Raw genomic sequence first — 27,500 nt, 5'->3', positions numbered from 1 at the left:
GAATATCACTAAATCCTAGACTAAGCTGATTTATTTATATTCACTAAGAACAGCTATTCCAACTGTATTCTATCAGACATGGTAACATCAGGCTTGCAATCATTGGAAACAGAAGTCAATCTCTTATCCTTGTCTTTCACCTCTATTTCATATATCCAACCTATCTCTGAGACTTTAAGTTTTCCCCTTAAAATATCTCTCTCAGATTTGAGTTTTTTGTCTTCACCATTCACAGCCCACGTGCAGGCTCTTAGCACCTCTTAACTAGATTAGAGTCAGAAATCTTGGCTTATCTCCCTAACAGAAGGTACTTTTCCTATAACACAGGCTGCAAACCACCTCCAGAGTCATCTTCTGAAAATACTAGTTTGTTATCATATGCCACCTTCAGCAACCTATAATAGTCCTGTGATAATAAATGCAGCTCTCACCTCTTCCTACCTCAACCTGGTTTTTACTTCTCCAAATATCCGACCCAAACCTAAGCACATGACGTATATACTAGTCCCCTGTATGCCCAGTCCCTGCTGTAGCCGAGCATGTCTGTTGACAGGCCTCTGGGAAAGCCATGCTTCCCCCCTATTTTGCTTACTCTAGTATTGCCCTGAAGGCACCCACCTCAAATTTTGACTATACCTCAGGAATCAAATTAAGTTCCACATTTTCCTTGAAATTTTCCTTGATAATAATGTTTGCCATTTTCTAAACAGTTTCTAGGCTTTTATTCCACACCAAAGGAAAGACTGAACTGCTGTCCAGCAGTGTCACGTCTGCATGCTAGCGTCACCTACACTGTTAGACTACCATCTCATCCAGCTCCGGGTCCAGTATACACATTTTTCTTCTAATAACCCTAAATCTTGATGGAGTGCTGACTTTCGAGGAGGTCCTCGATAATTCACTTTCATGACTGATAACACTGTTCTTCTTACTGCTAAATAGTGAATTTTAAATGCATGATTAAAAATTTTTTTTTTAAATCATCCTGTAATACTCAAATCTGCATCAAATATACAAGTATGTGTAGACAAATGCTTAAACATAAAAAAACCATTTTAGCACCCTTTTTTTATTCAGAACCTGTGGCTTCTTGATATAATACTATTTGCCATTATGTAGATAGAATGTTAGGCTCTTAGAACTGGGTTTTATCTCCTTCTGTAAATCTAACCACTTAAAAAATAAAAACAGAAGAATCCTAAGTGAGAGCAGTATAAACTACCTTCTACCATTAGGCAACCATTTCCCCTGGGCTTTATAATTCAATCAGCCGGGCTGAATGTCATCATTGCTTTTCTCCTCCTCCCCTTGCTTACGTTCTCTGATTCTTAAGATCACACTGTTTATACCTGTTCATTTCTGCCATGAACATATTTTCTTGACATGTAAAACCTCTATTTAAAACATGTTATCGTTTGCTCCGGTTGCGGTAACATACCCGCGGTCAGGCAGGACTCGCAGGATGGGAGGATGATACATGTCATTTGAGCTTCGCAAACGAAAGCTTATACGATGACTGTGGATTATTGACTTTTGGTATCATGTAGGACTGCTACTTCTTTTAAAATAGTAACTCCTTATTTCTGTTCCTGCCTTGCCCCTAGGTTCTTCATGACCATTTTTTGTTTTTTTAGATTCCATATATATGTGTTAGCATACGGTATTTGTTTTTCTCTTTCTGACTTCATTCTGTATGACAGAATAAAGACGCAGACCTACTAGAGAATGGACTTGAGGACACGGGGAGGGGAAAGGGTAAGCTGGGACAAAGTGAGAGAGTGGCATGGACATGTATACACTACCAAAGGTAAAATACATAGCTAGTGGGAAGCAGCCGCATAGCACAGGGAGATCAGCTCGGTGCTTTGTGACCAGCTGGGGGGGGTGGGATAGGGAGGGTGGGAGGGAGGGAGACACAAGAGACAGTAGATATGGGGATATATGTGTACATATAGCTGATTCACTTTGTTATACAGCAGAAACTAACCATTGTAAAGCAATTATACTCCAATAAAGAAGTTAAAAAATAAAAAAGTGAGGCAAATACCCCCCCCAAAAATAAAAAAATAATAACTCCTAACAATAATGTTTAAAGGTTTCCGATGCCTTTAAAATAGAAAGGTTCATGCTTTAGCCAATGCCAGCATTAAGGCAGCACCCTGAAATGGCAAAATGTTAGAAAAAATGTATATAAACCAGCAAATGTGCCTCTAAATCTGGTCACTTCATTTTTCTGTAGGAAAATGATTTATTTCTTTTTTGACTCCAAATTCTTATGAAAATTTTTTTTTCTATTTTTCTCCCTTTTGACTTCTTAGATTACATTGCTTTCTTCTCAATACAATGCCTTCACTCTTTTCTCAACTCCATCCAGTAAACACACACACACACACACATCATTCACACATTTTCTTTTTCTTCCTAAATTGAGACAGCTGTTTTCAATAAACATAGACCTGGCTCTAAATTAGGTGCTATTGGAAATTGTCATAAACTCTGAAATTATTTCCAAGTATTTAATTCACTTCCAGGAATAGCTGGTTTATATTTTATAAATTTCCTAGGTAAGGCACTGATTCCCTTAACATGAATGGACGTTTCTGTACATATAATAAAATAACGACCTGAGATTTTTATGCCTTACTCTTTAAAAATGCAGAGGTAAATGTGAACAAAAATAAAAACACTTTTAAAAAGGTAACGATTTCCTTTCTCTGGGGCTTCACTGGCCATTTCATTTAAGAGGCAGGATTCATCAGTGTTCTAGTTTATTTCTCTTCTTGAGGAGGCTTTTTCTGTTTTGCTGATTTGGGATTTGGGTTATCTTTAAGACAACTGTCAGACTTCAGTATCTTACTGACACTGAGAAGGACTCAGCTGTCCTGTGTCTTTTTCTGTAAAATGTCGTGGTGACCAGTGTAAGCAACTTGTTTTTATTGCTGGTTATATTCACTTTTTTTTCCTTTTTACAGTTTTATTGAAAAATAACATGCAGAAAAGTATAAATATCTTAAGGGTAGAGCTCAATGAGTTTTCCACAAATGAGCACCCTGTGTAGCCACCACCTAATCAAGAAACAGAACATAACCCGTTTTGGGGTAGTTTTGGGGGAAAGTACCTTTTAAATTCTATTATATGGTTTCTATTTTGTTGATATTTGCTCTTTTTTAAAAAAGAGACTTTATGCAGAAGTTTTAGTTTCACAGCAAAAATGAGGTTCACTTTTAATCTTGATAAATAGTCCTGGGAACTATAAGCATTTTCTCATTGGCTTTCACGTTTTATATTTTGTCCTCAAGTATGTCTCTGAGCAGTATGATAAATGCACTAGACCTGCTCTACACCTTGTGGAATGATCAGTATTTTCCAACATGGTGTCCTCTGGTTTGACACTCCTGGTTGTAAATAATCTCATGATGTTGATGGACATCCAACTATAACAGCTGCCAGACTCCAGTGTTCATAAAAGTATAAGGCACCTTGCACATTATTAGTTAATACAGACTTCTTGGGGAGGAGAATTTTCTTGCACTGCGTCTCCCTGTTTCACTGATGATGATGTGGTTACTGACCTCCTTGTAGACCCTGCTATATGCCTATGTTCTTGCAAGACTCTGCCTTGCAGCTGCCTAGACAAAACTTGGGAATATGGACCGTGTGACAATCAAACTGGACAATGCCATGCTGGTTTTATTTAGCTCTGCAGAGAGCAGTATTTCATAGGACCATTTGCTGGTACCTATGCTCTGAAACCCTCCAACCTCAATACGAAGAGTTACCCTTTACACACACATTCTGTTTGGCTTATCAACTGTGTGATTCTACCTGAGTCCTCAGTTCCTTTTTTCCCCCCCTGCTGGGAAACTAGCCTAAATGCCAAAAAGCTGTCATTAAATTCATGTTATCTTTGTTATCTTTCCTTACATCTGGTAACCCTCAAATAACTGTATAGAGAGGTTAGTCATCCCTTATCATATCAGTTGTAGATTGTTAGAAACACAAGGTATTGAGGCATGGAGGAGGCTGAGGCCCTGAGCTTATGTACCTGTGGTCAGTGCCCTGCATCTCTGTCCTTCAGAGTTGCATGTAAAGCTTCACTAACTGCAGTCAAGAGTGAAAATCAGTACTTTCTCAATGTGTACAGACAGAATTCTTTTCTTACATCTATTTGTAGAGGCTTCGTAGAGCCTTGCATCCTTGGCTGTCCTTGGTGTCCCTTGGCCTGTGGCTCCATCACCAAATCTCTGCCTCCGTTGTCACATGGCTTTCTTCCCTTCATATCTGTCTCCTTATGTCCAGATTTCTCTCTTCTTATAAGGACACCAGTCATTGGATTAGGACCCAAACTAATTCAGTATAACTTCAGCTGAACTTGAATACATCTACAAAGATATTTCCAAATGAGTTCATATTCACAAGTACTAGGATTTAGGAAATCAATTGGGAAAGACCAATTTAACCTGCAACACTTGGTAATCTATTGGTTTAAATCCAAAATTTCAGGGCCATGATTTATTCTAAGAACATTAAGTCCAATAAATTAATATATTTAAACCAGTCACTGATTTTATTTGGAGGAAACTATGCATTTGCATTTGCCAAGTGAGTGTCTGTTAATTTATTCCTATTTTGCACGTGACTTCAACTGCTTCTTTATCTTCAATACCTCCTGCCTCTTGACAAAGATCAGCAATGCCTGATAAGATTAAACCACTTTTTCAAAAGGAGTTTACATCCACGGAGAAGCAGAACTGCTAATTATTGATGAATGTGTAAAGATACTTTTATTTCATGTAATGTGGCCTAGTGTGAGTTAATTACTGTGCAGGTAGCCTTAACTCCAAGGCAGGACGTGACAGATGTTTTAGATTCAAGGACGACAGAAATACCCCTTCAATAGTGGTGAGCTATACTATCGCTAACAGTAGATCAACACCATTAGACTCCTATGGTTGGTTGTTAATTAACTGTTACAAAGGTAGGTTTGTTGCGGAAATTAATTAATGTAATCATGACGTAAACGGGGTGGTTTTGGATTCAAAACTGAAAAATGAAGCAGCTCCTTTTTGGTTTTGAACAAGACGTTATTTTATTAATATGTATCATTTTTCTAAAGTATGGATATTTATATTAAACTGATAGGGAGTGGAGGGCAGATACACCCCTAGATGCCTTTAAACAACTACTACTTTAGCAATTCTGTATGGTTCCAATAAGAATTATCATCTCAATTTTTTAAAAAATCACTATTTAATATACTATGTTATAATACCTTAATTTAAACTTGTGACAAGGTTGATAAAAATATCAGCTTAGATTTTTACATGTAGAAAAGGAAATAACATGTTACATGATTATACACATACTTAATGTAGAGCTGATAAATATAAATTTTTATAATCATAATCGTCTTCTTATATTTATATCCTGCTCCTACTGAGATGAATCTCTGGTTACATTTACATATTGAATTAGAAAGTTAAAACTAATGATGGGATCAATTATGCCCCATACTGAGCTGTGCACTTTGGAATGACTTTGAGAAAACAGGAGGGTCAAAAAAAAAAGCATCCACAGTGCGTAGTAGTTTCAAGATTATGCTAACAGATAAGCCAAGGAAGGACTGTAATGGACAATAATGTGTGTTTGTCAAAGAAATCAGGCTTTTTGGTAGAAAACCTAAAGCACATTTCGAATATAAACATTTCTGAGAATTGGAAAATATATAGGCTGGGTCACAGAAGTTGCTAAACAGTTTATTTAAGGTAGAACATATATAAGGGCAAATGTAGTATGAATCCCTTTATGATCTTGTTGGTTTGTTCTTGTAATTCTTTAAATATATTTGCTGTATCTTGGGCAAAATATAATCTGCTTCATGTTTGCTGTTGCCATGCAAAATTTGATAGTGTCCTCTTTCTCCTTTCCTAGCTGCATAATAAATGTGCTTCTCATCTGAAACCTGAATGTGACTGCGGACCTTTGAAGGACCATATTTTACCACCTACAGCAATTTGTCCAGTGGTACTGGTGAGTTTTTCCTTCTCATCATTCTGCTATAACTTGGGGTGTCTGTGACTAACTGGTACACTCTACCACTCACTGCTTCCAGAGATCATTTTTCCATTGATCAAGGCAGAACTCAATAGACCTAAAATACCTCATGGCTTCAGAAAATGCCCCTTTGCCCACTATATTTCCTTTTTCCTTCGTGGCACACTAAACGTCTTAGTAAGGTATGCTGTAACTGAAGCTGACTCAGGTTTTATCACTTAGTCATGCTGTAGTTACCAGAAATTGTATGGGAAGAACACTTCCACATTTTACATGTTTTATAGATCTGGCTTCCCAGAATAATGAAGTTATTCTTATGGACAGTTTTGCTGGAGATGCACATTATGTATCTGCAGTCGGGAGGTCTTTCACCTAAGTCAGAGGCTACTTAGAATGAGGACACACACCTTGAAGAGAGTTACGCACTGCCATTAGGTGTATTTTATCTTTCATTAGTGAACAATAAATTCACCTGCAAAATAATTCCTTGATTTAATAAATATACAAGGGAAAAATGTGTAAGTGAGGTAATCCTGAAAAGAACAAATCTTGATAGAAAGAGAAGCAGCTATTCAAAGATAATATTCATATTACATTTCAAAATCCAAATTTTTTCTAAAGTGAAACAGTTATTTTACAAAACAAACTATCATATCTATAATGCAGTTCTCATTTTTTTAAAACAACATGGAAGTTAACTAGCTGGAACTTCAGTTTGATATAATAAAAATACAACAAGTAAGAAATGTTAGACAAATACTTTTCTAAAGGTCAACTTAGAAATTAATCAAATTACTCAATTTGCACCCACTTATGATTCATTTTGTAATTATCTGTAAAATGCTGGTTGTATCTAAATTCCTTTATTTAAAAAAAAGAAAACTCTCTTCTCAAACTGCAAATATAAAGCAGAAGTAAATACCTCCATGGGGCTGAGGAGAGCAGTAACTAATTCTAAATTTCCTTTCTTCATGTAAGATATATTATACATCTTGTAGTAAATAAGATTAATTAAAAATAATGAGAGCCATATTAAAATACATTTTAGATGAATTTTGGTATTATGTTCTTTTGTAGTGTTTTCTTAAAGAGAAAGAACTTATAAAATTTTTATATATTTGCATTCTCTTTAAGAAGTGTAGTAATTTTACTGTTTTAGATGCATCCTTGTGCTCAGATTTTAACTATAAGAAGAAATCTATTATGTCATTCTATTATCCAGCTATCTAGGTATAAAGCCCTGTTCAATTCAGTGAGACTACTTCTTCGGCCTACTTATATCAACCTCTGGTCTTATAAGTTCAAACATGAGATATATTCTTTTATTATTCCATCCTTGCTTTCTTTGAGAGAATCAAAGGTAAAGAACATGGGTTAAATGAATAGTCCTGTCTCTAACAACCTTGCAAACTCTTTCATTGCTTTTGTAGATTCTTTTGATTCTGAAGATTTATTTTCACTCATTAAATCTTCCTGTGGTATTTATCATGATTTGTAGCTCGACAATTGCTACGTTATCATTTCCTTGGTACTATATACTCTGAAGTATTAGGCACTGCTAACCACCTCTTCTTTCATGAGTGTCTGCCTTACCTTGACACCCATTATACTATCGTCTCCTTATTCTTCTTCTGCTTCTCTGGATACTTCCTTTTAATATCTTTCCTAGCTTTCAAGATTTCAACCTGCCCCATGTTGGCTCATCCGTACGCCCTGCCCTCACATGCCACAGCTTTCTGCTCTTAACATTTTTCCCAGCAGGATCTTGTTTATTTATTTATTTCATTACCGTATTAATTTATATTAAGTTCCTCCTCCTATTCTGAATCTCAAGTGCTGAAACCTGGAGGTTCCATGTTGTTTATGTGCCTGATATGTTATCATTATTATAAGTAATCACAGCAACTTATTTACTGAGCACATATACTATACCAGCTACTATGCTAAATATACTAATCCATTCAAAAAGTATTTGTTGAATGTCCAGTATGTACCCAGTAGTATTAACCGTAGAAGGAAAAACAGTGAAAACCCAAATCAAATCTTTGCCTTCATAGAGTCTTCATTCCAGTGGAGTGAAATAGGCAATAAACAAAGCAATAAGTACAGTATTTAGTACCTGGTTATATTAAATTACTGGTGGTATGTAAAGCTTAAAGGACGAAATTAAAGTAGGAAAAGAAGAGAAGAAATGCTGGAACTACAATTATAAAAGAAGTAGTTAAGAGGTCACCAAGGAAATAATTGAGTAAAGAGTTGAGGAATGTGAGGGAGTCATCGATGTGACTCTCTGGGGCCAGCACTTTGTAGACAGAGGAGTCACCAAAGAAGGACAAGCAAAGACTCAGAGGCAGGAGAAGCCTGACATAGCTGAAGTGCATCAAAGAAATTAGTGACTGGGTCTCCTTCTGCAGGGGGAATACTAGTAGAGAAGGTGAAATATGTCTTAAGATTTTCATATGTGTAGAACAATTTAGGCTATTCTAAGGTCTTTAGCTTTTCTTGTGAAAGAAGTTGGAAGCCATTAGAGGCTTTTGACCAAAAGAGAGAGTGATCTGACTTACATGTTTAAAAGAACAATCAATCTAACTGGTGTGTTCAGGGGGTAACAATGGAAAAAAGATATGACACTTAGATTTTCTTAGAAAAGTAGGAAGGTGGGTCATTGCTAAGAGCAAAGATGGTATGAGAGTTTTGAGGATCAGGAATGAGTTACACACGAGTCACCTGGGAGAGTGGGAGCTACGTGGATCAAGAAATACCATATGATTGCCAGGGAATAAAAAAGTCTCTTCCTGTTAATAACTGTGGATTTAGAACAAGATCAGTCAGCTTGGATGGGTATATTTCTCTGGTCATATTTAGTCATATTTCTCCAGTTAGATTCTAGGCCCAGGAGTAGAATAGGCATGGGGCAGCCTTAATGAGACTGTGTTTTGCCCAATATGATGAAATGAGAGAAAAGCAAAGGAGTTGAGAGTATGAGCAAGGGAGTAATTATAGGGATTGGCCATGGAAATTAAGCTGGGAAACAAGGAAGTAAGGACATGAAGAGTGAAGTACAGTAAGGGGTGTTAGGAAAATACATTGTGGATTACAATGGAATCAAAGATTGTTTGGGGGCTTCCCTGGTGGCACAGTGGTTGAGAGTCCGCCTGCCGATGCAGGGGACATGGGTTCATGCCCCGGTCCGGGAAGATCCCACATGCCGTAGAGCAGCTGGGCCTGTGAGCCATGGCCGCCGAGCCTGCGCGTCCGGAGCCTGTGCTCTGCAATGGGAGAGGCCACAACAGTGCGAGGCCCGCGTACCGCAAAAAAAAAAAAAAAAAAAAGATTGTTGGAATCAAGGTTTTTGGTGTCAAATTACAAGAATGAGTGAGGTAACAAACAGTTGAGATTATGAAGGGTTTGCAGTTATTGATAATGATTTGTATGAATTAATTTAATCATCACAGCGGCACCATAAGGTAAATATTGTAACTATCTCTATTTTACCTATGAGGAAACTGAGAAACAGATTAAGTAATTTCCTATGTCACATGGCTATGAAGTGACAATTCAGGACCGGAACCCAAGAACGATCGGAACCCAAGACCCAGAGCTCATACCCTGAGCTCATCATTTCTGCCCTTTCTCCAAATCCCAATACAGGCCTTCTCCTATTTGCCTTCTCTAGAACCTTCATTCCCCAACTTTCCCAAGCCAGAAACCTAAGAATTATAATTGGTGCCTCATCTTGAATATCAAATTAATCATTAGACAGCCTATTCTGATGTTCTTTCTCTTTTCTTCAGCCCAACTGTAACTGTCTCATATGTCACCCAAAAATTGTTCTCCAGAATTCTCCAAGTGCTAATAGCATAATCTCTGAATTTCCTCTTTTCTTTGCATTCTCGATACTACTCCCTGGATCCACTTTCAAAAATACAATAAAATATTTTCATTCTTAAATATTTAAAGTATTTTAAATCAATGCCAAACTCTCTAGCATGGTAAACAAGGCTCTTTAACTGGATCAACCCGTCTAATCCCTCACACACCACCTTACACACTAGAATCAAGGATTTGAACTACTTGTAATTCTGTAAGTACACCTGCTCTTTGAAGTCCTTGTGGTTTTGTACATGTCAATAAATTAGCCTAAATCACTTTACCTTGCTGCCTTGCTAAGTAGAAATTAAAGTTTACTTTCCAATCATGGAATAAGTACATTGACTCTTAAACTCATTAACTGTTTAAATACTAAAACTTTAAACAAATTAATAAAGTTGTTTTGCACACAAAATTACTTAATATGCTACAACTGATGGGCTTGGGAAGTTTTTCAATTTGTGAACTCTCATTAACTTCCCAGGAATGATTTCACACTGTATCACCTGCTGTAAATTTTTAAAATTTCATTGAAGGAAAATAGTCCTCACAAATAATATGAGTTTTTCATGATCATGTTCTCTAAGAAGAGCAGGTGAGTTTCAAACTCAATTATTGCAAAGTGGTCATCAATATCATTTCTAGCTTATTCTAGAAAATGTGAAATGAAGAACTTAAGACATAAGATTTTATTGAAGTTTTTTATCCCTTACTTTTGATCCTGTGGTCAGGAATTGGTTATTCAATGAGCAATATAAACTCATTACAGATCCCTTTTTGCTGGTTGAAGCATTTTAATGACACACTTTAAGGTCGAGGTCCATAGCAGCAGTCTTCTTATATTTCAGAACATCTCTTCAGGTATTATTTTTATTTATTTATTGTTTAAAATTTCTGTACCTCTCTTTTCATCCCTCAATCCCTCCTCAACACTTATTAACTTTAATGATTCAATACGTATGTGCTCACCTGTTATGAAGATTAGCAAGGTCAGCATCTTCTTTGCACTGATGACCTGCTTTTATAAGCATGCACTAAAATAGGATTCCACAAATAATTAAATAGGATTCCGCAAATAATTTGTCTTGATGGTGCTTATGGCCACAAAAATGGATTAAAACCAACTACTCTGAAATTAAAATAGAAATGTAATCAGTGATTCCATACATCAAATATAATCACGGATTTCTGGAGTTGCAGTTGGCTTCTAGTATATTTTAAGAATACTATCACAAAACACTTCATTGCTTAAAATTTATCAAGATTCTTTGTGACCATGTTTAGGTACTTATAATGCTTTCTTTGAGAATTTTCCAGCAAAAAATGATTGGAACCACAGTCTATTTACTGCCATATTGAAGATAATTCTGAACTGTTTACAGAGGTATTGCATAGCTCATCCCACCTCCAAACAAGTAGAAAGTGAATCTAATGCAATCAGTCAGGACTCTTGATCAACAACTTAATTTCCAGAAAAAGCCATTAACCTTTACCAACTGATTGTCAAAATGGATGTTCTGCCTTTGATGGACTCCATCAAAAATGCGTTCCTGATTCTTTTTTTGGATCACACTCAGAAATCTCTGCTGTCCAATCCCAATCAAATGTCAATGCAAAAAACTGTAGCAGTTTCACATAAAACATGACCTGATGAGCATGGAGTTTGCCCACTTCTTTATGTTCCAAGTTTTACCCCTAACTCAAGACAGACTTGGTCCATGTTGTGTTAGTCCCTCACAGATTTGCTTTAATTAAATTTGGATTCGCCATTATGTCATCAACGTGCACTGAAAGGCTTTAAAAAAATTATATGAAATTCCCTCGTTGTAACAAAAAACGTATGTTTTTGGAGATGCCTTCATTACCTAACAGAAGTCCCTCTCTGCTCTGTTTATCATGGTTTGTTATCTTTCGAACCCTATGAGCCTTATTACTATCATGTTTTATCTTCTATCCTTGAGAAGAGTAGAGTTCAATTTATACTGACATTTGAACATGATGATGGGATGTGTGTTTATTTCTGTGTGCTAATCTGTAAGTCTCTTGTTGTCCTTTTCATAAATTTTTCTGCACTGTAAGAAAAAATTAGTAAAATTTAGAAAAATTTAGCCTCATTTAGTACTTTAAAACTATTTTTGTTGGTATATAACTTTTTTAGTTTCCAGAAATCAATAGAATAAGCTAGATAGAGTCCCTCTGATTCTCAGAATAATTTTATAGTGGAAGCTGTATATTTGATCAACTTCTCTGGAGCTATGGTGTAGTCTTACATTCATTATAAATTTTATGTATTTTTTTAATTATCAGGCTAACTGGGTCTCTGTGATTACACGTGTTTTTATACTGATTCTTCAATTTGGGTTAGGCTTTTATTCAATTAATTCTGCTACTGTCAACAAATGAATACTTGAGATGTCTCATGAAGAAGTAGCTTTTTAAATTTTATATTTGAACAGCAAAAGCAGATCATCATTAAAATCATTTCTATTATATTTAGCTCTGTGATTTAGTTTTCTTTTTATAAAATATTTTACATTATAATTTAAAAGCAAGGTTCTAGTCTGTAAATAAGGGGTTAATTATTAATAATTTTCTACATCAACATATATTAGTAAAGTTGATAAAATACATCATGTAATGTTGATTACTTTAAACTTGGGTTTTTTACATTTAAGTATCCACTCTTCATATAACTGTTATGACTATGCCTTTAAAGAATTTTTAAGATCATTACGGATAATCAATGTACATTATTTTTATTTACAATATCTGCAGTGCCAGTTTCCTTCTGTTTTTTTCTTCTCTTTCCTTCTTTCTTTCTTTCTTCCTTCCTTCCATTGGCTTTTATTAAAGTAACTGGAGCTAAAAATTCAGATAAGAACAGTTCTTTTATTTACTGTAATTTCAAGTCTGTTGGGCCAGACAGGCAGGGAGGTTACATATTATGGTGAGGTAAACATTAACTTACTGAGGCTTTAGTGAAGAGAATCTTCATCTATCCTGAGTGTAATTCAAAGAGTAAATGAAAACTTTCTTGAAGATATGTTGTCTGAGCTGAATCTTGAATAAAACAAGAATTTGGCCAGCAAATACAAAGTGAACTTTATATGAATAGTCTCAGAAATAAGAGAGTACAGAGTGAGATCTTGAAACAGCAAAATGTTTATTAAGTCTTATTAGTAAAGGTGAGGTGTGGAGAGACAGGCAAGACAAGGTCTGAGATGGTGAAAAGTCTGACCTTTCTTGTCAAGGATTTGGGCTTTATCCAGTATAAATAAGAGACTACATGATCAGATTTTGTTTTAGAAAGATAATTCGGCTAACAGTGTGAATTACAATAAATTTAAAGCAGGGAGCAGAGGAGATATGAGAATATAATTACTGGGTTGTGAGGCAAATCATCAGAAAACACCAACAGAGGAAGAAAATGAGGGAAACAGGAGAGAATATTGTAGCAGAGAGCAGAATATTAGGGTTTGATGTGATTTCAGAATAGATTAGTTGCAGAGGATGGTAAATTCCATTATGCAGCCGTGGATCTGGGTGGCTCAGCTGGTGTGCAGAGAGGAGGTTCGCTAGGTGTTAGGAGGTCAACGAACTCTGGGCATGGTCTGTTTCATCTTGTCCATAAAACCACCTGGGATAATTACAGGTCTTGGTGGAAAGGTTGCTGTATCACAGTAATGAATAAGAGTAGAGGGGAGAACTATTAGATTCCATGAGTCTCAAATGATAAGAGTTTCTACTTTGGGGCTGGAAGAATGATGATTTTAATGCAAAGCCAAGCTAGTCCATAAAAAACAAAACAAAAACAAGCAAACACAAAACGATAAAAAAAATAGAGCAAGTAATGTTTGAGAGAATGAGCAACCTCGGAAGTGTTATAGAGGTAGTGGCAGGGACTTAGAAAGAAAGAGAATAATTAGTTTGTTTTGAGCAAAGTTTTCAGAGACCCCAATGAAAAGTTTTAGAAATGAAGTATGGAAGATCAATTGAAGAGAAAGAAAGCAGAAGTAAGCATGGGATGGTGATAGCCAGAAAGGATGGAAGACCAGAAACTTAAGTTTCTAACATGAACTCTGGATTTGTAGGCAAGTTATTTCAAGTGGTTACAGCCTGGTGACAAATGATTTGTGTCCAGAATATAAAGATAATTTACATAAACCAATGATAAGCAACAAACAATCTAATCCAAAAGGGCAAGAGATCTAAAGAAACATTTGAATAAAATATATATACACATATCACCTATAAACATATGAATATATGCTCACCATCTTTACTCGTCAGGAGAGCACATGTTTAAATCTCAAGAGATAACACTACACACCCATCAGGATGATTAAGATAATTAAAAATCCTAAGTTTGGAAAGGACATGAAGCAATCAGATTGTTCATACTTTGCAAGTGTGAGAGTGAATTGGTTCAACCCAATTAAGGCTAGCAGTATACTGTGTTTTTGAGCCCTGGCTTTTTCATTAGTTTTACGACATGAAGCAAGTTATTAACATTTTGTTCCTATGCATTCTATTTGGAAAATGGAATTAAGTGAATTAATTCATGAAAATTTCTTAGAACTATGCCTAAATATAGTAAGTTCTCAGTCGATATCATCTAATATTACTACTATTGTAAGCATTATGTTGAACCAGAAAGTGAATTTTAACCCTTTATTAAAAGAGAACTATGCATTTATGAAATAAAATTTATAAAAACAATATAAGTTGAAAAGGAAAACATTTAAAAATCTCTAAAACAGTTATATAGGAACCATTATTAATGTATAAATAGAACCACTATTAAAGTTTGCCTCTTGATTTTTAAATGTATATTTTGGCATTTTTGTAATTAAACTTGACATATCATGTGACACCCTGTTTTTACATTTAAACTGATATCATTAAGTGCTTATGTATTTCTGTATACTATGTAACATCACTATTAATGGCTGCATAATATCTCATTAGTTGAAGATATTATAATTCAGTTGAAACAGTGTTTATATTTAGCATGTTTGCAATTCCTTATTTTAATCTCATAAATAACACCTTAGTGAACATCTTTATGAAGAGTGGCTTCTCCAAGTTACTCTCTAATCTATACTGGAAAGTATCATTTTTTTCCCAAAATGTACTTATTCGGTTGTTCAAATGAGTCAGATTTCACAGTTGTTTAGTTCTTTCTGTACTGTAAACACATCTCCGAATCAGGAACACAGTGCTTGAAATGAATCCTAAAGCCAAAAGTTAGTTTTACAATAAACTATTAATTATTTAAACATTCAAAAAACTAATTTGGTGGGATTATTTTATCTTACTTTTAAACAGACATAATATTATCAGAATATACAGTAAATGTAGTGTTCATTGGCAGGAAGTGATATAAAACAAAGAATATGTTCATCATTGTGCTTCTTTTGGACCAATTGTGGTGTGTTCTTCCTGGAATACTTTCTCTTATTATAATACCCTATATTACCTTAAATTAACCTTTAAGAATGCCAGCAAGATAAATGATAAAACTTGTTAGATCAGAGAAAGGAAAACAAAACTATTGAGAAAATATAAATTTTAAACATAGTCTTTAGATCTGATTCAGATGGTTCCAGTTCTACCTCTCTCTCTTCTTTACTGTAACTCTGTAAACTTGGCCAAGTGATGGTGTTGCTGAAGCAGCAATCTATGTATCTCTAGGTATAACACCCTCAGAGAACCATATGTCTACATTAACTTTTCCTCTTCTTCCGATCTTGCTTGCTCTTCCACTATTATAAGAATTCTACTAAATTATTCATTGTAGATATGGTAAGTCTTAAATAGCATAGAGTATGTTAAATCTTTCCTTCGAGCATGTGTTTACTCCTCAGTGATGTCAGGGGCCTGTTAGGGAGTGGAAGTATAGCATGCATTTCTTTCTCACGGTCCAAGGATTATGGCCTCTTCCTGTCTTATCTTTCACTTAACTCTAACCAGCAACAGTTAATAATGACAACTTCAATATCAAACATAAGCTAATTAAAAGAGGGAGGGAGATATTCGAATTCTCTGTAATTCTGAAAGTTGGATATTGAATTCTCAGTAACCTTATTTCCTGAACTAGTTAGAGAGCTCCCAGAAGTGAGGAGAGCCTGGTGGAGAGGTGTGAACAGTTGGCTAAGGTTGTGACTTGCTGCACTGAGCTTCAGGTTTTATTTAACATCCATTTCAGCTGCTTCACTCTTCTTTTCCATTTACCTCTTTAACCTTAACTATAGTAACTGAAGTCATCTATTTTCTTGAAAATTCTTTATGTAAGGTACCATGGGTTTGTGCCTATGCAATTTTCTTTTTTGTCTAAAGAGTGGGATAAAGCACATTGTCAGTGCTCAATAATGTTTCATCAATGTCATTACTTAATATTCATTTAATTAATATTCATTATAGATCAATTCATAATTGTCATCAGAGTAATGATAGGCAAGAAGGAATCTCATTTTTTCCCCATATTTTGAAACTCTAACTCAGACTCAATTTCATGGTATTATACATAAAGGATACCTGCTTTTTATTTATTTTTTTAAGTATGTAGAATTAAATTCTTAATGTTCTTCTATTTTTTTGCCTATCATTTTCTGCTTCAAAATCCAATGAAGGATATATTCAGCACTAAAGAGCGATAATGTTTATAAAATATGTGTAGATCCATTTTGGTTGGGCATAGTCTTCCATGTACATATACTTTAAAGGCACATAGTAAAAGAAATCTGAAAACGGCCCAGCATCACTAAGTGATGATTCCATCATCTGCATTGTGAGATGAACCATTTACCTGTTACATTGTCTTAATTAGATTGGTTTTATTGGTTTATAGCCCATCTTTATGCTAACCTAGGCTATATTATATAGAATATGTATACCCATAAGCAGGATCTAATATAAAAGCAAAAGTTCATATATCATGGTTAATGATACTTTTTACCTAATGAATGTGATAGAATTCTATTTTTAGGACTCTAAATAGAAGTTTTAGTTTATTTTTTAATAGGCTAAAAAAATATTCCTACAAGTTTCTATAATTTATGCTTAAAATGTTGCTGTATCCAGAGCAAGTTATAATAATTTTTTAAGGAAAGAAACATGTACTTTCTTGGTTTTGTCATGATTTACAGAAGGTGAAAAACAAAAGGCTAATATGACATAAACTGGAAGTTCAGCTAAGTGAAAATGTGATAGAGATCTAAAACATGTAGACAAAAATAAGCATTATCTAAAGAAGGATTAAAAATATTCAAAATTTAAAATCTATAAAATAGACTCAAACAAAATAAAGGATATCATATATGTGTCTGATTCTAAAGTGAGGATGCAAGATTATCTATTAGTGAATTGTTATTCTACAACTTATTACCAACAATTTTCAAGGCAGCTTATGTGAATATACAATAAGCAGCAATATAAAACATAATAAGTTTGTGCCAAAATTAAGTTAGACTTAGAAATTCATATCACAGTATCCTAAAAAGTTGACAGAGGTGGTTTGCAAATTTGTCCCTGAGTTTCTTAGTAGCCTTTGGAAAAGGGGGGAAATATTGGCTTGACAATTGTTTTAAGTTGTGAAGACTCACAACTTAAAAACAAACCATCCACTTAGAGCAACACTTTTTTCTTCTTACTGTTATTACGAAGACCCGAGATTAATTTCTTCAATGTGAAATTGTATTGGTACAGGACTACACTTCAATAATATTGCTATAATTGGTATAGTACTTATTTCCTTTGGTTTTGCTTTTTTATAACAACTGTCATGCAGACTGATGGCTTATGGCCAAAGTGCATTTTAGTGTAAATAAGTACCTATTGCCAAAATAAAATAGTAATAATTCTGCAACAAGAAAACAAAGAAACATGCATAGCAGTTAAAAGTTAGAAGGATGTCATACAGGAAGATTCACTGCAGCAAGCAGATGAAAATGTTAATAAATTTACATGACCAAGAATACTAAAGAAAACATCTCTTTCACAGTATACTGATTTGAAAGGGATATCTAGAAGGTTAAGAATGTAGAGAAAAAAGTAAAAGCCTTATCAGAAACTAAAATGTATCAGTATCTGCATAGGGAAAGATCAGCATTGAGAACAACTGAATCAGTATTTGGAGGAGAAGGTTAAGAAAATCTCCTATAGTACAAAGGAGAATGAAAACAAGGTGGAAGGAGACCTTGCTACCCCTAAACAAAAAATTAAAAGTATTCTCTTAAGTCTAAGTATACTGAAGAAAATCAAGTTGAACTAAAAAGTACCTACATTTCTTCACATTCACTCATCTACTTAATTCAATTTCCATGTAATATTTTTTGCTTGACAAAATTATTCCAAAGTTTGCCTGGAAGAATAAATGTGCACAAACGTAAATTCTGAGAAAGAAGAGTAGTAAGAAAAGACCTGTTTTATCAAATGTTAAGAATATGTTTACTAAAGCTAAAATGATGTAATAGTGGCTCTAGGAGATATAAAGAACTGGTAGAAAGTCTAAAACATATTGAACTCTATGTAATGGTGTGGTATATGATGAAGGTCGCATATCAAATCTGGTAGGGGCTCGTGGAGATTAGGGGAGTTGAGATTACTGTATAACCATATGGGAAACTAAATTAAGATAAATTCTGCTTCATACCTATTCCAAAATAAATCAAACATGGATTGAAGATTTAATTTTTGCCTTTAGAAGGTCTTTTTATCTTTTTTCCTAAAAAGAGAAATAAAAGGTTGACAGCGTTGGCCAATCAAAAGTTTCTTTAGAAAATGGTAAAGACCAAAATTTACAAATCAAGATAAACATAAGCATTATAACAAAAAAGCCCTGTTTTGTAATATTAATGCAAATAACTAAAAAATAGTTTTAAAACCTAAAGCTTATAAATATTCAAGACTATCAAACTGAAAAATGAAATAAACTTTTTCCTTCCATTTTGGCAAATATTTTTAAAATGATAGTACTCAGTGTTGGCAAGGATGTACAAAATTGGCTATTCTCATTAAACGTTGGTAAGACCAAATGGCCCCAAACTGTCATAAAAACTCCCAAGTATACCTCTGGGTTGGTATTTCTGCTTATACCCCCCAAAGAAAGATTGGGGTTAGTGCAGGGCAATTATCCAGATCTGGTTTCATTACAGTAGAAATAAATGCTTTATATCATTCACATCTTCTAAGTTTTAAATCTTGAGTTCAGTAAAAATGAGTCCCTTCACCACTAGACACTTAAGAATAAATTCTACCTTGCAAAGGTAACCTTTGTGGTTTTAATGATTCCAGATGAAATGGTGGTGCTCATGAAGTATTTAGATACATGCTTTCCTCTGTTTTACTATTAAATATAACTTGTCTATTCTCAAATTTCACTTGAAACCTGAGCCAGAATTAATTTATATATAACTTTTTGTCCATACAGCAGTTTCATGCATAGTGAAGTGATTTTTGATTCAATCCTGTGTTCATTCCTTAGTTCAACCTTCTTTCCCTCTATATGGAATAAGGATAGTTTAGTTCTATGGGAGACCTCCATGCCCACTCCTTGCTATTCAGTCTAGATGATAAAATCTATCATTTTAAATTCTGTTCCTAATACTCATAGGAGCTTTCACCAATTCCTTCTCATTTGCCCAAGGAAACCCAAATTCTGGAGGAATACAGCTGATCACCTAGTGTTCTATTCCCTATGACATTACTCCTGTTTCATCCCAACCACCAATATTCTCAAGTTATTTCATTTGGTTACCAGTTCTCCAACATCCTTGAGTCATCCAAGGCCTACATTCCTCCAGTTTCTTTCATTTGAGCATTTTCTGCCCCTCTCTCTCCTAGAACTCCCCATTTTTCTCCCTTTATGGCATCAGTCACAATCTGATAATATACTGATCTGTGAGCTTCCAATTGAAAAAACTCAAACAAGGTGTAGTCCAACATGCTCATATTAGGTAGCATTTGATAGCACTGTAATTTGAGTCCAGCGCTTGAACTTCTCTGTTTATACCCTTAGTTACTTGTCTGTCAAAGAACCCATACCAGAGGAAGAATTGTTCTTTCTCCTGTACAGTGTCATTTTCCGTATTTGTGTATGATGTGGTCTTTGCCTGCCTCTTAATGTAGCCATAAGTATATGCAGGTGTAAAGATACCTTCGCTGTGTCAAATTTCCTCCTTCCTCTTCAACCCACATTATTCTAATTTCTGACTGTAAAATGAGTCTAAAACTATTCTGGCCATCCATCCTAAATCCAATGGCACTCTTTTTAGTTGGATTCCCAAGGAGTAGAACATGAACCGGGGATTTAATTATGTGTGATATATAAAGAGGAATGTTTCTTTATTTAAAAAAGAAAATCTTTAAGGGAGGAGGAAGCAGAAGAGGAAAGAGGCAGGCTTTGAGCAAAGAGGTGGTCACAGAGAGAGTTTAAGCCTTGACCTAAACCTTGGGGGCTCTGGAACAAAATCATACCATAGGATTTTTCTCAACTTAAAACAAGGGGCTGGCATTTTGTAACCCGTGTCAGTCATTATTAGCCATGGCCTCCTGCAGGATAGGTGGTGCTCCCTGGATAGCCAGCTGCAGTGAGCAAAGGCTAATTCTGCAGAAAATAGGACAGATGGGAGTTCTCAGCACTCGACACTCAGAGCAGCTGAGGGTAGATGCCCTGGCCAGGTAACTAAGGATCTGCTTTGGAATACCAGAAGCATCTACTAGACATCCTTTCCAAGAATGATCTTTTTTGAATCCCCTGCAGCATTTGACAGTATTTGAAATGTCTGGTCTCATATGTCTGTCATCTAAGACATTTCTACTAGCTTTTCTTCTACCTCTTTGGCCACACTATCCGTATTGCTAAACTCCTAGACCTCTTTCTGTTCTTAAATATGTTTAGGTTTCCATTTTTTAACTATATTCTAATGTCATTATGCTCTGTATAAATTACCTTGTACAATTTCACGGCTACAATTACCACCTTTAAATATATCTAAGCTTGTTCTCCCTTAAACCCTCTAGATCCGAATACTCAGCATCATGTTGTAAATTTCCTCTTGGGTATCCCACAGAGATCTGAAAGCCAACATACTACACCTAATTCAATTTGACATGAAGTAGGTGCTCAACAAATATTTCCTGAGTTAATGAATAACATTTAGTCAGCTCTTTTACTCCAACAGTCATCGCTCTTTTTCCTGAGTCAAGAAGAAAATACATCAGACAGTGATATAAATATTAAATACAAATCAAAATGAATATGCAACAGGGAAGCTTATGTTTTTAAAATCATTGTTAACCCATGATAATTGAATTTTATTGTTATAGGCTAATAAAATTGAGTTTAAAGTGTATAATGATGAGATAATATTAATGAATGTCAAATTAGCATTGTGTTTAGTTTCTGGAGTAGCATTTGAAGTATTTTATACTTATTACTAAATTTTGAAAAGCTTGTGATTGTTATGTTGTTGCAGTAGTATAAAGTATCCAATAGATGGTACTGTAAAATGCCTAATATTTAAAATAAAGTGGTATTGCAGCTAGAGGGTTTAAATGAACAGTTCAAAATTCTGGAGAGAATTAAGACATTTTCCTCTGGATATTAAATTATATTTAAAACCAGATTTTTAAAAATATAGCTTAAGTAATACAGTAGTCCATGTGAAATATTATAAATACTCTCTTAATTCTCAGAAAATGAAAATTGATGTTTACTACAAGATGCAATTTTAAAACTGTTCGTATTATATTAGAAATTTTTTTGTTCTTTTTGTGGTGATTACCATTAGTAAATGTGGTGTTTTAGTTAATGTTAGTCAAATCACAGCATTTTCAGCAAGGAACTATAGTTGCATGTCTTTGTTACTGAAGTTCTAAAAAAACTTTTCATGTTCAAAATAAATCAAACCTGTCTGCAGTAACCTCCCTTCTTGCTTAGCAAGAGTGAGTTCATTATTTCTTTCAGTTTTTGGTCTTGCCTAAGACCAATCTAATATCTGAAAGAAACATTATACCATTTTGTAAATATAACATACATTCAGAATGTTTAAGAATATACAACTTTATGGAGTTAAAATTTCTTAAAAAAACAAGCAATAATTAGCAATAATTGACAGATTGGTTGGAGTTTGCTTCTAAAGCATATACTAAAAAGAGTAATTTGTAGACGGTTTCATTTATCTTAGAGCTCATTCAGAATTTCCACTGCATATTTATTTATAAGTATGAATACCAAATTTTGATTACCAGAATAAAGTTTTATAAAACCTACTTCTAAAGCTAAAGATGTCTGAAGAATTATGCAACAACATAGAAAGTTTGAAATTCTCTGTATATCTTACTATACAGAGATGCTACATAGCTTTAAAATTTTTTCTACTGTTTATGATATCGCTCTTGAATAATGCTGAGTATTCCTTTGTATTATGGTTATTTATTAATTTATTCAGTAAAATGTTATTGCATATGACAATATGACAGGTTTAAAGAAACCAAGATAAATAGCTTTTAGGAAGAATGATTTTATGTGAATCAGCAGCTTCCCGTGGGACATGGATCATATGTCCTATGGCTGCCTTATGCATTTACTATTTTTTCCGTGTTTTGTGTAATTGGAATGTGTGGTGTGATACCATGCATACTGTTAAAAAGAATATATTCTTAGGTGCATAGGAATCTTCTGCTTAAAGAAAATATGCGATTGAAATAACTTGATCTAGCCTGAGTAATTGAGGCTATTTTCTCAATTAACAAAAAAAAAAAGTAGTTAGTGCTTTGGTAAGTCTAGACTTTCCCAACTATCATGTCCTAAGCGAGATCAGAATAAATAGGTCAGACTTGTAATAAAACGGTATGAGCTGAACAACTAATTACCTGACTACTTCAAGTAAAAATGACCTTTGTCCACCAAATATGTTCCATTTGATGGTAACAAATTTGTAGATTCATCAGGGAGTGGTGGGGCCTTTGGAATTTTACCCAGATTCTTTAAGATGTTTATATTCATTGTGTATTATGTTCTCCTCAAAAACAATGGCACACACTGACTCATTTACTCTGATTTCCTAGCATACTGGATATATGTAACATTACGTGGTAAAGCTCCTACTTGAGCTAAATGGGTTCAAATATAAACTGTGCATGCAGATCTCAAGTGATAGTCTCTTAATAGATATCAGATACTCTTTATCGCTGCCCTCTTTTATTTCAGTAACATTTTAATTAATTCACACTGATTGAATAAGTGTACATTGAGACTTGTTTCCTAATGAGGGCGCATTTAGAGGAAAGGTTTTGCATCATTCTGATATCCTGTGGGTAATTATATTCTAATTATATGGTCGGGGGAAAAGAGTCTATAACTCAGTACTGATATTGTTCGTTGGACCCAATTAATTACATGCACATAATGAAAGTTCATGGTAAGGTTGACTGGCAGTCAGTGTAAAATTTTAAGTCAATTGAATCTAAGCCTAATGTGAGTACACAATTGGACTTTAACCTGGTTAGAAAATGCTTTGGTGTGAGATCAGTGGATATTTAGAGGGGCAAAGGATGAGAACAAATCTCATTATAACTTATTAGTTTTTAAATTCAAAGTCTTTTCCAAGATTGATGAAAATGAAAACTTAGCAGCATAATACTTTAATTCTAAATATTATTTTTAATATTCTTTCATTACCTTCAGTGATTTTTCTGTATTTTAGAAAGCAGTGGTACACTAACGATACGATGGTACATTTCTAGAACAGGTTCGTATATTTGTTGAGAGAAAAAATAGGCATAGCAGGGAGTATTATTGATTCATTTTATGAATGTAAATTCAGTAGGTACTAATCTATTCTATTTGGGTACTTTTTTATTTCAAACCACCGACTGCATTTGGACTCCTGTGCCCAAAATTCACGAACAATTATATATACACACACATACCCATAAATAGGTAACTCTTAATTATGTATTTGTAAAGTAAGAGTTCTAAAGAATAATATGAAAAAATAATGACATGTATGTTTCATTTTGAAATGCATTTTGGAATTATCTGAATCTGATATTTAAGAATTTTGCAGTACTTCAAACACAAAACTAAAGCCATGGTCTAAATATTGACTCCCATCTTTCCTTTACTCATTGTTTCCTTTGCTCAGATTTTGGAAGAGACAGTCTGTAAGATTAAGGAGACTTTCTTCTTCCCACCCTCTTCTCTTCTAAGCCTCTCCGCTCCCCCTCTCCTTTTGGTTCATTGCTTTCTGGCTTTGATCTCTTCTCCCCACCCCCTCCCTTTCCTTCCTTCTGTCTCTTCTAATAGCCCTCACATAGATGCTTTCATTAAAAGATAAATCTGTGGGGTCCCTCCTTATTAGCAACAAAAATATTTTCAGATGAAGAAAGTGCAGTCAGTCCTTTCTTGCTGAGCCCTAAGCAGGCAGTGGAAATATTTGGGTTCTACAGTTAATAAAACAATTACCATTTATTGAGAACTTATTAGCTAGACATCCTTTTAATTCTAATGATAGGTATAATTATGATACTCCCTCTACATTTGAAGAGAGTAAGAAACTTAGAGAGATTAAGAAATTTACCTAAAGTCACAGAACCTGCAAGTGTCAGAAGCAATACCTGCCTTACCCTGAATCCCATGTTTTAAACTTATCTTTTATGTTTGTGCTGCCGCCCCCTCCCCCAAAAGAAATTGGTGAGGTATGAAATAAATTTAAGGGATCTATACCTTCAAAAAAGGAATGGGAAGAAAAATAATGAAGTAAAGTAGAGGAGAATAGAAATGAAAAAAGAGAATAATAGATCAGAGAGTGGCACACACTGCGTAAGTGGTCTTTGTGAAATTATTTTACAAGTGTGTAAATATACAAATATTTATTGTGGATCACAGCCAGAAAGAAATTGAAGAACACTTCTGTAACCATATTGGCTTCTGAAAATTTTACGAGACCTAACCAAGTAGGATAACATTTCTAATGGCTTTATTTCACTAGATAATCAAGTAGGCAAGACAATAACATTATTCTTGCTGATTGCTTTTATATGTAGAAATCTGTGTTTGAAATGATTTTAATATCGCTTTTAAACATATTTTAACATTTTTATCGAAACATTTGGCACCACCTAAGTCTCCAAATGTCCATTGTACTTTGCCTGACGGTTCAAGGTGCTTTCTTTCTGGACAGAGACGTGAATGTTGAGGGAGCTGTTAAGGAGGGAGCTTCACACGCCCTTCTCTTCAGTATCTCCTGAACGAAACTCTGCAAATATGCATAAACAATCACAGTAACAAGAGTAAGAATAGAACATTTTTGTGAGCAGTTATAAGAGTAGTGAAATCATCTCAGTTAAAAATGTTTTTTATCTTTCAATTTATGTTGGTGCAAACTTCAAAATTTGGCTCCAGTGAGAAGTGGTTAGGCAAAGGATGCTGGATAAGATTACAATATGTGTATTTTCTAAAACAATTTTTATTGAAGTATAGTTGATTTACAATGCTGTTTTAGTTTCTGGTGTACAGCAGGGTGATTCAATTATATATATATATATATATATATATTCAGTTATATATATATATTCATTATGTATAATATATATATATATATATATATATATATTCTTTTTCATATGCTTTTCCCTTATGGTTTATTACAGGATTTTGTTTTTAAGTCCTAAAATGGCATTTTTATTTTTTAATTTTTTTCCATTTTATTATTTTTTTAACATCTTTATTGTAGTATAATTGCTTTACAATGTTGTGTTAGTTTCTGCTGTATAACGAAGTGAATCAGCTATACATACACATATATCCCCATATCTCCTCCCTCTTTCATCTCCCTCCCATTCTCCCTATCCCACCCCTCTAGGTGGTCACAAAGCACCGAGCTGATCTCCCTGTGCCATGCAGCTGCTTCCCACTAGCTATCTATTTTACATTTGGTAGTGTATATATGTCAGTATATATACTACTCTCTCACTTCGTCCCAGCTTACCCTTCCCCATCCCCGTGTCCTCAAGTCCATTCTCTAGGTCTGCGTCTTTATTCCTGTCCTGCCCCTAGGTTCATCAGAACCATGTTTTTTTTTAGATTCCATACATATGTGTTAGCATACGGTATTTGTTTTTCTCTTTCTGACTTACTTTACTCTGTATGACAGACTCTAGGTCCATCCACCTCACTACAAGTAACTCAATTTCGTGTCTTTTTATGGCTGAGTAATATTCCATTGTATATATGTGCCACGTCTTCTGTATCCATTCATCTGTTGATGGACACTTAGGTTGCTTCCATGTCCTGACTACTGTAAATAGTGCTGCATTGAACATTGTGGTACATGTCTCTTCTTGAGTTATGGTTTTCTCGGGGTATATGCCCAGTAGTGGGATTGCTGGGTCATATGGTAGTTCTGTTTTTAGTTTTTTAAGGAACCTCCATACTATTCTCCATAGTGGCTGTATCAATTTACATTCCCACCAACAGTGCAAGAGGGTTCCCTTTTCTCCACACCCTCTCCAGCATTTATTGTTTGTAGATTTTTTGATGGTGGCCATTCTGACTGGTGTGAGGTGATAACCTCATTGTAGTTTCGATTTGCATTTCTCTAATGATTAGAGATGTTGAGCATCCTTCCATGTGTTTGTTGGCAATCTATTACAGGATATTGAATATAGTTCCCTGTGCTATACAATAGGATCTTGCTTTTTATCTGTTCTCTATATAATAGTTTGCATCTGCTAGTCCCAAACTCCCAATCCAACCCTCCCCCGCACATATTTATTAGATACGTCAAGGACCAGTTGAAAAGAAAAATAATTTATGTTTCTTCTAATTGATACACTTGTCATACACTGAAATAACCTTTGATTAAAGATGTTAATAAATGCAATAGTAGTATAAAAATCACTTCTGATCCATTTCTTTTTAAAATTTGTATTGTGTTCAGATGTGTGGGTGTACACACTTAAGGATGTGTGAAATCATAAAAGGTTAAAGAAATTATGAAGCTTCAATGTAAAAATAAAATTCATGGAAACCAAATATGTATTTAGTTTCTATACCTAGAGATGCCCTGGATACATTTTATTATCATGTGTGAGGAAGGAACAGCTTCCCCTCTTAGACTGTGGCAGTGCACCATTTTAGGAAGACAGTTGTTCTTTTCCCAAACCTGCTTTTCTGTCTCTCACTTTTTTTAATGCCAGGGATATCCAGTTATATAAGGAAAAGAAGCTATTTAAAATAGTTTTATTTGGCCAGTTTACGTTTATCGTGGCACTGGAGTTATTGTATTCAGCTACTCCATACTGATATCCAAGCCTGTCAGAACCGGTAATACTTTGTGGTTTCTAAATATTTGGAGTGTTCATCAACATTTAAACTAATTTTATTTCCAAATCGCTTAAAAAATGAGACATGGCCAAAAAGAAACTTTTAAAAAAAAGTTCTTGTTGAACTCTGCTGTTCTTTTAATAAATGAAGCCTGCAAAGGGAAGCAATAGATTTGGATTCTGCTACTAACTTAATTTTCTTGGCTAGTCATCTAAACTTTCTGATTCTCAGTTTTCCAATCTGG

The 27,500-nt window shown here is 34.5% G+C and overlaps 1 protein-coding gene across 6 annotated transcripts in view; it reads left to right on the top strand.

Moving 5' to 3' along the window:
* DGKB (diacylglycerol kinase beta) overlaps positions 1-27,500 on the top strand; it is a 704,177-nt gene that overhangs the window by 216,834 nt on the left and 459,843 nt on the right. For all 6 annotated transcript variants that reach the window (XM_027102569.1, XM_027102571.1, XM_027102570.1 and 3 more), the window contains one exon: positions 5,932-6,030. In XM_027102569.1, the coding sequence (XP_026958370.1) occupies positions 5,932-6,030 (99 nt within the window). The remainder of the gene's footprint in view (positions 1-5,931; positions 6,031-27,500) is intronic.

This window comes from Aethalodelphis obliquidens, unplaced genomic scaffold (assembly GCF_003676395.1).
Source record: "Aethalodelphis obliquidens isolate GAN/ISIS:26980383/991018 unplaced genomic scaffold, ASM367639v1 scaffold5, whole genome shotgun sequence".
Classification (NCBI taxonomy): domain Eukaryota; kingdom Metazoa; phylum Chordata; class Mammalia; order Artiodactyla; family Delphinidae; genus Aethalodelphis; species Aethalodelphis obliquidens.
Note: the sequence above shows the minus strand (reverse complement) of the source record. Positions and strands in the feature narration are given on the sequence as shown.